General features: G+C 43.1%; 1 protein-coding gene across 3 annotated transcripts in view; it reads right to left on the bottom strand.

Annotated features, from left to right (window-relative positions):
* Positions 1-9010: 9010 nt before the first annotated feature.
* Positions 9011-15912, bottom strand: part of itprid1 (ITPR interacting domain containing 1) — a 96777-nt gene continuing 89875 nt past the window's right edge. For 2 of the 3 annotated variants that reach the window (XM_038722496.1, XM_038722514.1), the window contains one exon: positions 13265-13740. In XM_038722496.1, the coding sequence (XP_038578424.1) occupies positions 13441-13740 (300 nt within the window). In that variant the 3' untranslated portion in view covers positions 13265-13440. Of the gene's footprint in view, positions 10543-13264; positions 13741-15912 lie in introns of those variants that run through there. The other variant, XM_038722506.1, reaches the window with a different exon arrangement.

Consider the following 15912-nt stretch of genomic DNA (forward strand, 5'->3'; position numbering starts at 1 on the left):
CAACCAAGGGAAGTTCCCCAAGAACCCCTCCCTCAGAGGGGTGTGGAAAGATGAAATAGCTGCCACGTACACCTTGAGGGTGGAAGGGGAAAGACCAGCAGAGAACCGGTCCTGGAGGAACTCAAGTACCTGAACCACCGGGCAGGTAACCGGGAGAAAAAACTCCCCTACCCCGGTCTTCAGGACCTCTTCCCTGAGCTCCGTCGGGACTGGATGACGGTCCTCAGATCGCGTCTCACAGAAGGCTGAGGTTGAGAGCGCCGCCTCGCTGCCCCAGCTCCTCGGGGGGGCCCCCGAGAAGCGACACTCTGCTTCCTCTCCTCTCTGTAGGAGCTCGTAGAGGGAAGGGACCTACGCCTGGCAGCCTCAGCTGCCTTGGGTCCAGACCGGCGAGGGAGGTACTGGCGGAACACTTCGCACTGCGTCTAACGCTTCGTGGGTCTGCGAAGCTCCGCCAGATCTTCCTCGGAGGGACCCCCCCTCTGAACCATCTCCTGTAGCAGGTTGGCTTGGTAGGCTTGAAGCACCGTGGTGTGCAAGCTCGCACCTGCCTGGCCCGCTGCCATGTACACCTTCCCCACAAGCGTGGATGTGGTGCGACATGGTTTGGATGGTAACGCCGGCTTCTCCAGGGAGGACGCAAGTCGAGGGGAGAGATAGCTCGCAAGCTCATCCTCCACCCGAGGCATCCTCCCATAACCACGGTCCCTAACCCCCATCACATTACTGTAGTTCAGTGATCGGGGTATGGAAAGCCATGTAGAGAAGGGTCTGCCCCATGATTACTCAGTTCATCATGTACTTTCTTTTCAGGAAAGAATGGCAGGGACCGGCGTGGAGGTGGCGTGTGGTGCTTAAGAAACCTTTCATCAAGCTACCACTAGCCTGTGGTGTCTGCTCCTCCCGTGGCCAGTTGATGTTGAGCTTAGCCACGGCTCTAGTCACCACCTCCAGCAGCACGTCATAGTCGGGCGCGGCCAGATGACGCCGCCCCCGACACCTGGAAGTCATCGTCCACTGCGCTGAGCACGTCTGCCTCCTCGGAGTCGGATTGCTGCAGCGTCTCCGGATCCAAGCGGGAGAAGCCGAGAACGGGCTCCCGAACGAGGAAAGGAAGCGTCGGAGCCAGCGGATGAAGGTCGGGAAAAAGCCTCAGCCGTCCCGAAATCCTCCGACAGATCACGCTGTGAACCCATGAGTGAAGCCGCTGGGCCGCCTCAGCGGCCGCAGGGCCCGCGCCACGGGGAAAACACATCCGGCCATCCTCGGAAAAGAGAGCCATGCTGTACCTCAGTACCCACACGGAAAGGGCTTCGCAACGGGCGCAGGCAGCCCCCTCGAGAGCTGCCCGTGCGTGCTCCATCCCCAAACATGAGACACACATCTCATGAGAATCTCCATCCGTGATGTACCGAGGGCAAGAAAAAACACACCTTCTGTACATCTGGTTGCCGGACATGCTGGTAGACTTCTTCTTCAGGTAAGACACACTGCTTGTAGGACTGGAGCTTTCTTCAAACAACATACAGCGCGCCTGCTGAATAGAAAAAAGCTAATGATGAGTGTGTACAGGTGTGCTTTATACTCCTCCGGTTATTCCGTCACACCTTACCGTTCTAGCAACAGGCCAATAGGATTGGAGTGATTTCATTCACGTTCAGACATGCTTCGCCTAAAGGCGTTCCCATAGTGTCGTAACCGACGCAGTTCGAGTTCCCTACATTGCAACTTTCACGTTATCCCCACAGATATGTGCAGCTTCCCCACTTTTACTGAACTCCACTCAATGACTCAATTCTTTTTCTCATTTGTATTCCTGCAGATTTAGTAGTTAATTTTGTCTTCAGTACAATTCGTCATCATTTATTTTCCATTAGCCATTCGTTGAAAAACTTAAATAAACCAGAAATGAAAATATATACTTATTTTATATACTTACTATGCCAAATCAATACATTTAACTCATTAAGCGTCAGCATGTATATTAGATATTGCACATTATATTTCATGGTCATATTTATTCACTACTGCACAATGGTGCGTTAACCTTAATAAAATTCATCGAAATTATCACCACTCCGTTTTAATCACTGCACCTGTACTTCTCCTTAAACATCAGACTCACAGACACAAAGTTACAATCAACTAATCACCTGTCAATTTTCAAAATAAAACACCCTGTGCAGACTCCCAATCATAAAACAACAATAAACATGGTTAAAACGGACAAAAAAAAGAAACCACTTAACTATGTAGCCTACTTAATTATAGTAGAAGCACAAAAAGTTTCAGCAAAATAAGGCAGGCAGGGGGGCGCTGCTGAGCAACCAATGGAGTAGGACGTATGCTTAGAGGCTCCCGCCAATTTTCGACTAAACCATTATTTTTCAGCGCATTTTTGGGGGGTAAATCTTTTAAAACAGATACCCGTGCTTGTTAGCATTCAGTTTGAATGAGTTACAATGTCTGGAAGGAACACTTAACTTCGTGCTACAACCCAGCAGCAGAGGCCTGGCTCACATGTGACGACCTCGGCTACAGGTGGTTCATCTCCGCCTTGCGGCTCGACCTTGCCCAGGCCTGATGCTCAAGCTAACTTTACCGATGCAGACACCTTAAAGTTCGAACTGCTAACATGTTTGACACAAGACATTGCTGAGATTTTCAAAACCGAACTCTGAGTGGCACTGGGAGACGACCTATCTACAATCAGAGCAGACTTGCAAGCCGTGAAAATCCAGCTTGCAAATGATAAAGCAGCTATGGATGCTGAGTTAGCCTTTCTCAAAGGTACTGTGGGGGAAGTGGATGTGTCCCTTTCGTCATGTAATGACGACATTATTGATCTTAAGTGCAAATATGAATGCTTAATTTCTGATTTTTCCAAGTTGGAGAATAAATATGAGGACCTCGAATCCAGATCACGCCGCCAAAACATAAGAATCGTTGGTGTTTCTGAAGACACGGTTGTTAACACTACCGCGGTCACCACCCTGCTAAAGGACGTACTGAAGTTGGATAAAGAGCCGCTGTTAGACCGAGCACACAGATCAGCCGAGCCAAGCCCAGACCGGATTATCGCCAGATTCCATTTCTCAGGGGAAAGATTATCTCATACTCTTCCTACTCCAATAAAAAACATAAAACAAGGCTGTCAGAACCTCTGTTAGGTAATATGGGTGAACGAAAGGATTAGTAGACGCATGTAGCAGGGATTGTCTGAGCAGAGAGAGCTGGAGGTGAGTAAGAATTGTTTTGCAGTGAAAAAGTAGCTGTTGGCTCTGTCAGCGGCTTGCTCTCATTGGCTGGATGTGGATGTCGAGTCGGCCGACTCCTCCAGATATTTAGCATGCTAGATATCTGGCTGGTGTCGGCGATGTGTCAGCGGTGCATTGGGAGCTGTTTTGATGAGTAGTTGAGTAGTTCACACATAATGACTAGTGACCAAGCGGGAAGCTTCTGGTCTGAGACGTGAATCCAATGCGGAACTCCCATAAACCTGCATTCTATTGAACGTGCAGCAGGGGCGACTCTTCTGGTTGCAAAAAGAAGTCCGGTTCCATTAGAAATAATGGTGAAATTACCATATTTCTCAGCTGATTTATTACCTCAGTAAACACTTTCATAATGAGTTTGAGATCTCAATCGCTAGTTTCAGGTCTTCGTCAATACAGCATGATGTTCATTTAGTAAATTATGGTCCTATTTAGAGGAAAATGGACCATTAAGCAGAGATTGCGTCAGGGCGGGATTATCTGTGATTGACAAGTCGTTACCATGGCAACCTGTCAATCAGGCTAGAGTTACTCGTACCCACGGCACTGTGTAAATTTAACCAGCGCCGTTGAAAACGCATATTAGGAGTTGGCTGTTCACTTTCTCTGGTGAGTACATTTAGTTTTAAGACTGTTGTTTGCTACACAAAATTGTCAGCTCTGTTAAAATGACAGTTGAATTACAGATGCACCTAGCTAAGCAAGTTAACAAATTCCACACACAGCCATTAGCTCCACTGTCTCGTCCAAAATATGGTCACGTCCGGGTACTTCCTGGTTGCAAAAAATCAACATGGCGGCACCCTATCGGACAAACTCAAGGCTTCAAAACGGCAGTCCACAAATCAACGGGTGACGTCACGATGACTACATTCACTTCTTTTATACAGTCTATGCCGCCGATCGATCGCTGATTTACCCCAGATAACAGCCTGATGGCTTAAAATCGTATAGGATGAACTAGGCTTAAGAGAGCGCTACAGAGAGACAGGAAAGACAGCTGATTCTCCTTGCTGATTCACCACAGCGGGACTGCCCGAGATACACCAGGAGCACACAATCCCTCCATCAGTACTCAGACTGTCTGCAGTAAGCTGAGAGAGACTGGACTGGTGGTTTGCCACAGCATCATTGGACTGAGTTTGTTGTCATTGCAGGCAATCTCAATGCTGTGAATTACAGGGATGACATCCTCTTTCCTCATGTGGTACCCTTGAGAGCTAGACCCATTCCCCCCAGAAATGTCCGGGAACTTGCGTGTGCCTTGGTGGAAGAGAAGGATAACATCTCACAGCAAGAACTAGCAAATCTGGTGCAGTTGATGAAGACAAGATGCACTGCAGTACTTTATGCAGTACTGGTTGCCACACTAGATACTGACTGTTACTATTGATTTTGACCTCCCTTTGTTCAGGATAAATTTTTCAATTTCTGTTAGTCACATGTCTGTGAAACTTAATCCAGTTTATGTCTTAGTTGTTGAATATTTTTATGTTCATACAAATATTTTCACATTATGAGTTTGTTGAAAATAAAAGCAGTTGAAAGTGAGAGGACCTTTCTTTTTTGCTGAGTTTAGAAATCATTGGCCAGGAAGTAAAAAAGATGCTGTAACAGAAAATGGATTGGTTTTGTTCAGTGTTCGGCAAATGGAAATCAGATTTTGACTGCTGTGTCCACACTGATGGTGATCAAATGTGTAGCAGTATATGGTATTTCTATTGTATATAATGTAAATGTAAATGTTGTATGAAACAAAGAAGTGCATCCACCAAAGCTAGTGATGATTAAATATAGGGCTGCACAACGATCTAATCACAATTGCAATCACGATGTAATTCTCTGCTATTATATAACCGCAAAAGAGTGCAATTTAATTAAATTTGTATCTGTATTTGTGACACTCATTTCTATGAGGGGACCCTAGGGACATTATTCAGATGTACTTTTCCTCTCACATACACATATGAAACCAAACTCACGCGGCCATCTGCCTCGAGGGTGAAGGAGAGAGAGGGAGAGAGAGAGAGAGAGAGAGAGGGCAGGAGAGGAACAGAGAGAAAAAGAGAGGGATGGAAGGAGAGAGAGAGGGGAGGGAGGCAGCCTACACAATATACACACAATATACAGAGAGTAAAGGTGATGTTGCTATAGACTAAATGAAAAATGGTACAGATATTTATAGTAGTGTTAATGGTAACAGTTGTAATGTTAATGATTATAATAACAATAATAACAATAGGACTAGTAACAATAGTCGTTGCAGCAGAGGGTGTCGAGCAGGAACACGGGGGCAGCAGGTGACCCGCAGCCACAGATCCAGACTCCACAGCTCCAGAGCCAGAAACACCTGCAGGAAGTGATAGGAGGAGAGAGGAGAGGGACGAGAAAGCACAAGACTACCAGAAAGGGGAGAAGTTGTGTTAGTAACATGCAATAATGGGATGAGGTTGCATACAGAGGGAGAGAAAGTAGAGGAGCTCAGTGCATCATAGGAAATCCCCCGGCAGTCTAGGCCTATAGCAGCATAACTAAGGGAAGGTTCAGGACTCACCTGAGCCAGCCCTAACTATAAGCTTTATCAAAGAGGAAAGTCTTAAGCCTACTCTTAAATGTGGAGATGGTGTCTGCCTCCTGAACCCAAACTGGAACCTGGTTCCACAGGAGAGGAGCTTGATAGCTGAACGCTTGGGCTCCTAGTCTACTTTTGGAGACTCTAGGAACCACAAGTAACCCTGCATTCTGGGAGCGCAGTGCTCTGGTGGGGTAGTAAGGTACTATGAGCTCTTTAAGATAAGATGGTGCCTGACCATGAAGAGCTTTGTAGGTAAGAAGAATGATTTTAAATTCTATTCTGGATTTTACTGGAAGCCAATGCAAAGAAGCTAAAACAGGAGAAATGTGATCTCTTTTCCTGGTTCCTGTCAGAACACGTGCAGCAGCATTCTGGATCAGCTGAAGAGTGTTAATGGACTTTTTCGAGCAGCCTGATAATAAGGAATTGCAGTAATCCAGCCTAGAAGTAACAAATGCATGGAGTAGTTTTTCTGCATAATTTTTAGACAGGATGTTCCTGATTTTTGCAATATTACGTAGGTGAAAAAAGGCGGTCCTTGAAATTTGCTTAATGTGAGACTTAAACGACATGTCCTGATCAAAGATAACTCCAAGATTCCTCACAGTGGTGCTGGAGGCCAGGGCGATGCCATCAAGGGAAACTATATCTTTAGATAATGCGTCACGGAGGTGCTTAGGCCCCAGAACAATAACTTCAGTTTTATCTGAGTTTAACATTAGAAAATTACAGGTCATCCAGGTTTTAACATCCTGAAGGCACATTTGAAGTTTAGCTAACTGATGAGTTTCATCTGGTTTGATCGATAGATATAACTGAGTATCATCTGCATAACAATGAAAGCTTATGGAATATTTCCTGATAATATTGCCTAAGGGAAGCATATATAAAGTGAAGAGGATTGGTCCGAGGACAGATCCTTGAGGAACTCCATGACTAACTAACTAATAACTAAATGTCTAACAATCTATTTGAAGCAAATAAATTAAACCTGATTTCAGATTTTCACATAACTTTAGTTATGAGTAACTTGATTATAAAAATTTCAAAAAGTCAATGTCACGCTAATGTTAAGTTAAATATAATACATGAGCTATTTTGCTTGCATAATGGTAGCCATAGTTAGAAAAGGCCTTTTCTACTTCTTTTTCGACTCCCTGCTAGGAAGAGCAGCACTGGATCTCCTCATCGTCCACTGTGGTTTTAAATATTGTCCACATTTGTGTTTTATGTCCATTAAATGTCCACTATTGTGTCGGAGGTAGTGATGGCGCAATGGATAAGACTCATGCCTTTGGTGTGAGAGACCCGTGTTCAACTACCCACTGTGACACGTCCACCAATGTGTCCCTGATTGAATCCCTAATTGCTCCATAGGTGTACGACTTCTGACACGTATAGCAATTGTAAGTTGCTTTCAGCTCCTATGGCAACTCACAATACAGGGTGACAGTTATTGACAAAAGCACACACACTAAGCAGATTAGCTTGGGCTGTCGAAGGTATTAAATGAGAAAGATGGTGTACATCCCAGCTATGTGTTTTTCCCCCTGGCACACCCTGCTGAACAGACACACATTTTTTAGGATGAAACTGCTTTATTTGTTTTTTATGTTTTAATGACCGGGTCTGTTTGTTTTGGAGATAAGATGACATACCAGCTAGGTTACAACGATTTCAACAAAGTGAAAATTATAACATGTGGATTATTTAATCTATCGTTTTAGTATTGTTGTTTCATTAACAAGGTTTTGCAAAGCAAGCAATGCCTGGCTTATTTGTCAAAAAATGCTTTTATTCTTCTGTGCATTATTGAGGGGGATAAAAATTCTGGCAGACTGCACAGGCTGGTAGGAACAGTACTGTAATCACTTGCATTATTTAATAATTATGATAAATTTGCCCTTTAAGGAGGGGGGATTCAGAACATTTTACAACAATATCTAAAAGCTATTACTTGCAATGGAAACGTGGATTACAAGGAAAAAATATTGTCTACAATGCTGCATTCAGTTCAATGTACATTTCGAGTCAAGTAGGCAAGATGTAATTGAGGTGGGCAAAGTGTTAAAAATGGTTACAGCGTGTCTGGATCTGGCCTCCAAACAGTAACATGGATGACCAAGTGTTTAACTCCATCTTAATTATAACATCGTCAGACAAAATTCGATAACACGTATCGTTAGCCTGCAGAAGAATAAAACCTTTTATTTTGACACATGAGCCAGGTGTTGCTTGCTAAAACTTGTTAATAACAATACTAAAATGATAGATTAAACAATCCACGTTATATTTTTCCTTTACTTTGGTGAAATTGCTGGTCAACCTTCATAGCTGTAGACATGCATGCTCCCGTGACTGGGGGAACACTTCCTATCAGGGCTAACATTAACTACCTTTGCACAAATATGGGCAACAAAAGCTAACGTTAGCTAGCTTCTAACTTAAACTAACTTACGCTAGGTAGTTGATGAGAACAGTATGGCACAGTGGCACTTGGCTGTAATAACATTAGGCTTGATTTAATGTCACACAATGAACAAAAATGTCAGTCGAGTGGTTTCTTAACTTACCTATCAACCCTACTTGATACAAGTGTGCGTCTCTCCTTCTCCAGCTCTGCCAGGAGTCTGCTCAGTCCCTATGGCGCCTCCCAGCGCTGGTATGCTGGCATTTGATAACTAGCAGTTGGCCTACCCAAAGTAAACCCATCTGATTAGTTTGAAGTGGAGCATATACTTTGGAAGAAATCATAATACGCACCAATAGTTGTCAGAAACAATAAACATAATGACGTCGTATAATCAACAGTTGTTCGCTTGTATTATGAGAAGCGTGCTCTTATTTAAACAACTTCCGTTTCAACTGTAACGCCTTCTGTTTCAACTGAAATCCTCTCGTATAACGTACTGAAATTTTATACAACATACATTTCACTTGCATGTGTGTGAGCTTTTCAGTTGTATATGTAAAAGCATATCACTTGTATGTGTGTAAGATATTCAGTTGTGTGTGAATGAGTTTGGTTTCATATGTGTATGCGAGAGGGAAAGTACATGTATATGCATGGCAATTCTGAATAAACTAGTGTCATAAGAAGGCTGAGTGCATTGTCAGAGAACAGAGGCTTGGACCCAAATGCAGACAATAGATGAGGAGGTTGCATTTCAATATAAAGATTTATTAAACAAACTAAACAGGCTTATGCTGGGAGCACAGCGGCAAATGTCCAAACCAAAGGATACTCCAACCCGAAACATAATCCACAAGGAAAAACCAAAAACAAGATACAAAGTTCAATCCAGGGGGTAAGTCCAAAGGTAGGGAATCCTAAAGGGAACAACAATAAAACAATAACTCACATACAATGAGGACGTAACAAAGACTGAACAGAACAAGCAAACATTTAAACACCAAGTAACAAGCAGGGCAGGAACAAGACCAGGTGGAGGACATGAAGTAATTAGACAGAATACAAGCACAGGCAAGCAGATGAAATCAATTGAGGACCAGACCAGACCAAAATGCAGACATACAAACTGAACACTCAATAGATGAAAACTAAACAGAACATGAAACAAGCAGACTGAACACTGAACACATGGCACTGGCAACTAACACAATAGAAGAAACAAACAGGAGCTGGAATACAGAACAGAATAAAGAACTAATCATACAAATAGACTACAAATGTAACAGAAAAAAGACAGAAACTAGGATCAAACAGAACACTGAACAGACAAGGCCAAAATAACAAAACGCACAGAACCAGGAATAAACACAAAGACACAGAACTAAAATGCAGGACTAAAACTAAGATACGAGACAAAACAGATACTAAGTAAACTAAACATGTGAATGAACAAAAAAATAAACTAGGCTAAAAAACTTTAATGAATAAAAACAACCCACAGAAATGAAACAGCTGTAACTGGATTTAAAAAACTACTGGTAAAATAGTATGCTGTTATATGAAATTATAATGGCTAGAATAATTAATATAACATTATACTGACAATATACTATTACTGAACATTATACTTTTTATTTCGTGATATACTATTATACTAATACACTCATTTATACTAGTTCCTCCTCCAGGTTGTGGATTGAGAGCCTCTGCCGTGGATAGATGTAGATTTTTTTTTAGATATCATTGTGCCACTGTCCTTCTAGCCGCTTCCTCCTGATAGCAACACGCTCCTTGTTCTGTTTCACATCTGTTTAACGGAAGTTATTGTTAAAAATATTGTTCAGTAATCTTGTTTGCGTAAAGTGTGCCATGGGTTGTGTTGGTGCTGCTGGTGTATCGTGTATCTGTCCCTGGTTCAAAAACTCTCACACGCCACAAACTGCAATGCACCATTCACAGTAGACTTTTCTGTGAGTGTTTTCAAAAGCTGTTAACAATGTAGCAAAGTCGGTATTTTTGGACTGGTGGCAAAAAACCCTGTATTTCTTCTTATGCTCGTTTAACTTGGTTCAAGTTGAGAAACCCACATTTCAAAATGTCACTATTTTGTGTCTTTTCCTTGATAAATCAGCAAGTAGACTCATAGCACCATTTATGTTGGGTCAGGATTTATTAAGAGTGTGGACACAAAATCACTGCAAAAGATAGGGTTTAATCCTTCACATGCTCCTCATCCTCTAGGTGGACCATCTGCTTCTCTGTCTTTAACAGCTTCATTCCTAAAGAGAAGGAAACACGGGTTGTCAGCTTCAAAAAAGAAACCAGTTGACTGTGGTGCTTGAGTGGAGGCTTCCAGTTTTGCAGGGAATTCAAAAAAGATACAACATAAAAGCTACAAGTTTATACAACTTGAGTTTTATTTTGTTAGATCGGCATAATAACACCAAGTCACAAAGTAAATAGCTGGCATCTGGGAATGTGGCTTCATCAGTAAAAAGAGGTATGACAGGTCAAACAGTCAGACCGGTTCGGTATCAATGGCTGATTCCATTGATAGCTACAGGGGCTGACACAGGTCAAAAGATGTGGTCATCAGTAGGGAGTAGCCATTCAAGAAATTTCTTTAGATAAATATATTAAGAAATTATATTTACTTAATTATTCAGTAAAATTATATGTTATTGCGACTTGGCCTCTTACAAATAATATGGAAAATGTAAGCCAAGAGTGTGTAACATTGTCACTGTTTCTGCACCACAGTCAATTATAAAGTTGTTTTTTATTGAATTATAAAATGATTAAAGAAACCACATAATAGATAAAATTTACAAAGGCATTTTACAACATTGACAAGGGAAATATGTTACTTCTCTTGGTGATTATGGACCCTTGCCAATACTGCCTGCCAGCAATAATATATGGCCCGGTCAGATTATGGTGCTTTGATAGTGGCAAAAAATTTAAATAAATAAATACTTTGATAGAGGTGTTGAAATAGATCTCAGTCAAAACAGCAACAGTTATATAATCACTATGAGAGCCTCAGGTGTTGAGTCAGGTGTGGATGACATTACATACCGACGTCGAGTTGGCAAAGGGCGGAATGTAAACAGCAACAGCGGTGGCATGTGAAATTTCCTGTGGCAGATAATATGGCCGGAGTCTCACAGGAAGCAGTTCAATGTCTGGGCTACAGATAAATTTTTTTAACAGTGATTAACCGGGTTTACACCATCTGTTGTTAATTAGAAGTCCCCCGCCTTTACGCTTACCACTCCCAGTACAATCCCTGTCAGCCCGAAAGGTCTGAAAGCCATCGTTATGGTCAGGAATATCCGGGTGTAGCCAAGTCTCTGGCCTATCAGGTGCGCGGTTTGCCTTCACCTGTGGCTGTGAGGGCTCATTCTACCAGAGGCAAGGCGGCCTCTCGAGCCCTCCTTTCCGGGGCCTCTTGCAGGATGTTGTTTAGCGGCTGGGTGGGCCACTCCGCACACATTCATTCGGTTTTACAGTCTTGACCTTCCTTCGGCACCTGGCACTCGTGCGCTCTCCTCTTAGTCGTGCCACTTTATTGCACACAGGGGCAGGCGGGGTTTTCGGCACGGTTTAGTGGGTATCTCGTTCCCATAGTGTCGTAACCGACGCAGTGTCTCGTTCCCCTTCTCGGAGAACCAGGGTTACATACGTAACCCGAGACGTTTGCTGCATGCATGGACACAGAACTGTGGTATAGGGAGAAGCACACGGTCAGCTAGCTGCAGCTAAATCTGGTTCAATTCTGTATGGTAAATTCAGTTTTAACGGAGCAAAGCGAGCTGACAGGCAGAGTTGTCTGTTTCTCTATTTACAAAGACGCATGTTGCAGTCAGAGTCTTCTCTAAGATGCGATGCGAGCACGACATACAACACAATTTATCAAATTACACAACGGATATACAGTATGAAAATAAGATTGATTGGATTATACTCACAGGAAGTATAAAACCTCTTACATGCGTCTATTAAAAGTAAAGTAACACAAAAATGTCAGGGAAATTACTTTACTTAGATTTAAGTACTGCAGTTGTACATTTGAAATACCTTCCTACCTTTCTGATAGGAAGCCTTCTTGAGGTGGTATAAAACATTTCTTCTTATATTCTGATTTGAGTTGTGGACAACTATGACCACAAGAATTAAAAAAATTAAACATTTCACCACCCAAGTCAGCTATAACACAAGTCTTGTTCATCAGACTACATGCTGTACAGTATTTGACTACAGATTTTGTCCCAGGATTTCTTATGCATTTCTTCTTCTTCGTTGCATGATTTAGAATAAAAAGGTGAGAAATGAGTCTGTTCTGAGTTCATCCTGCAGCTAATAAAGTCCATTTAATCCCCCAAACGCTTTTCTTTTAGGCAGGCTGGAGCAGAAAACAACTCACCTTTCTCAAGTTGTACAGTAATGTCACATGTGTATGAAGGTGGATGAAACAAGCTAATCTTAAATGTCAAAGTAGAGAGGAGCCTAGTAGGCCTATTTATTTTCATTCATTACACAATATGAATAAGCTATGCAAGACAGTTGTAAGGAAAGAACATCTTTTTCTTCTGTTCTCTACTTGTTATAGTTACACAGTATTAGGGGTGTGGGCTGTATTAAAAGTATCCACTGTTCTCCCATACTCTAACACACAGTAACGATGAAATGTGTGCTGTTCTCACATTCTTCCTCTGTATGTACACATAAACAACAAGGCAGGGAAATATAAAAGGAATTTATTTTATAGTTTGGGTACATTATTGTTCAGTGTACATGCTCACATCTGAACCAAACTTTACGTGCTTGATAACTCTCCCACCCCGCAGACATCTACACGCCAATACCGATTTATATTCATAGCGGCAAGTGCTATGTAGCTCCACATAGGAGACACAGGAAGTGACATATAGCACCTTCATGCGGCGTCGGAACCGCGTAGGAAATTCACAGCCGCACCGGCAGAGCTCGAGAATATGCAACTCGGCCAGCTCAAGCGCGGACGCGCTACAAGTGCGAGGGCCCGCCCAACGCTGCTTGCAGCTTTAATTATTATTGTGTTGTGTAATCAGCACAAACATTTTTCCTAGAGGCCACTTGAATCAGTTGCGGTCTCCTGCATCAGGATTACATGATATATGTTAATATTACAGATCTTAATGTGATGTCCTTACTCTCTGGAGGAAGCCCACTATGTCCAGCTTGTCTGCCTTAGTGGGAAAACAGCCCATGCCCTCACAGATGCTCTCTGATCCAAGAAGTGACTGTGACTGGGAGTGTACATTCATGGTGCTCCAGGAGGAGGCCTGGCCATGCTGCACATCAGCCGGAGGGCTCCAGGGCAGCAAGCAGCACTGAGTGGCTACTGTCCTGCTGGGGGTGGGACTCGTTCCAGGAAGAAAGACTCTGAGCTGAGAGCAGAGCAGAGACTGCTCGTCCAACAGTCTGTGCATCTTCTGCTCAAGCACATAGAATTATAATCAGCAAAGAAATCCTCCGATAACAAGATACTACTTTACTTATACAGGAACAAAAAACTGAAAATAGATTCAGTATAATTTTAAAAGAAAACATTTTTGAAAAGAAGGAACGCTTCATCAACAAATACTTAATACAAATGCGAAAGGTGGTGTGTCCTGGAGCTGGTTGCACCAACAGGGCTCACGCCTAGTCTTAAGGTAAGTAGGTCTTAACTCAGCATTCTAAGTCCGACCTAATAGTTAACATAGTTGCACCATCCAGGCTTAAGTCCTCTTCTCGCGTAAATGTTACGCCTAGTCAGTAGCAGGCGTAAAGTCAAAATCTAGGCAAGTTTCTATAGTGACCACTTGATAACTCAGCAGTAAAGACATGGCGCGCCTTATACACAGACTTTACAATGAGCGGGCTTTTAGACGGGAGAGTTAATAGGGACAGAAGCAATCCATTGGACATTTACAATGAAGAGGAGCTGATTCAGAGGTTTCGATTCTGTCGGAGAGATATATATGAACTTGTTGAAGAGCTGTCATCCGACTTACAGTTGGTGTCGGATCACAACGCAGCATTGACACCCGCATTACAGCTGTTAATAGCGCTACGTTTTTATGCTAATGGTGCTTTTCAAAACACTGTTGGAGACATGATTAATGTCCACAAATCTACCGCATGTCGGTCGCCTTCCGCGAGCTGCTCACCTCCCCACTGAGGCCGAGTCTGCTGTGATGAAACACCGATTTCTCCGGGCTTCTGGCATTCCTCGTATTGAGGGCTGCATCGATGGAACTCACGATCCAGGCACCATCTGAGCATGAGTATCTGTATGTCAACCGCAAGGGATACCATTCAATCAATGTGCAGATTGCTTGTGACGCCAATTATAAAATCTTTAATTTGGTGGCAAGATGGCCTGGATCTACCCATGATGCACGCATCCTCCGAGAGAGTGCGTTATACCAGAATTTCGAGGCTGGAAGAGTAAATGGGCTGCTTCTCGGCGACAGTGGATACCCACTGAAACACTGGCTGATGACGCCTATAATTGCTCCGAGGACTGAGCAAGAACTACGGTATGACACCATCCACACCACCACTAGGTCCCTCGTTGAGCATTGCATCGGTGTCTTCAAGCACAGGTAAAATTCTTTCCGCAGTGTCTGTGCTGCTATCCATGGTGCTGATATAGTGTGGTCACTAGATCACTGAAAACTACATATACTAGGCCTAGGCTATATAAAACTCGCCAAAAGTGACACATTTGCAGATGGCCGTCCACCCTGAGCCATGGTTCTGCTCGAGGATTCTGTTTTTCCTTGCCTCTGTCGCCTAGTGCTTGCTCTTGGTGGGAACTGTTGGGCTTCTGTAAATAGCATCATAGAGTATGGTCTAGACCTGCTCTTTTATGAAAAGCGCTGTGAGATAACTGTTGTTGTGATTTGGCGCTATATAAATAAAATTGAATTGAATTGAACATTTACGTTTTACAGTAGCCTAATCATTAATTATTTTTTCTAGGTTTCATTGTCTTCATGGAGAGATGCGGATGCACCCTGAGCGAGTCTGCACCGTAATAGCATCGTGCACTGTCCTCCACAACATCTGTGTCACCAAGAGGATCCCTCTCCCTAGGCAACACCATCAGCCGGTGCCGGAGGAAGGTGCCGACCCTGTGGACCATGCAGGGCATGAAGATGTCGGTGGACGACTAGTCCGTACACGCATCATTAATTCTTTATAAATGTTAAAAACTATAGCGTCACTAAAAATAATTCTGCTAATTATCTCCAGGTTGTAAACCATAAAAAATAAGCCACAAAGAAAGTCCAGTAGGCTTATTTACAGAATTACAAAAGACCGCCCATCCTCTTCAGAAATAGGCAAAGATGACCTGCTTATCTGTTGTTGGACCAACTGTATTTCTAACGATATTTTTTGTTTTTCAAGTTCCAGCTTTTCTTGCTCTTCCTATAATTTCTTTGTTTCAGCTTCCACTCTAACAATTTCTTTCTCAAGAAGTGTCTGCTGCAGATCATCCAGCCTCCTCCTCCGTTTCACCGGCGGTGCACCGCTGCTGTCTTCTTGAGAATTTTGTGGAGTGACTTGGGCCTCCATCGAGTCTGAAAATACAGAGAATCTGTCATAGGCCTACT

This window comes from Micropterus salmoides, unplaced genomic scaffold (genome assembly GCF_014851395.1).
Source record: "Micropterus salmoides isolate LMB-PRFRI ecotype aquatic unplaced genomic scaffold, ASM1485139v1 Ms_hic_scaffold_1, whole genome shotgun sequence".
Lineage (NCBI taxonomy): Eukaryota > Metazoa > Chordata > Actinopteri > Centrarchiformes > Centrarchidae > Micropterus > Micropterus salmoides.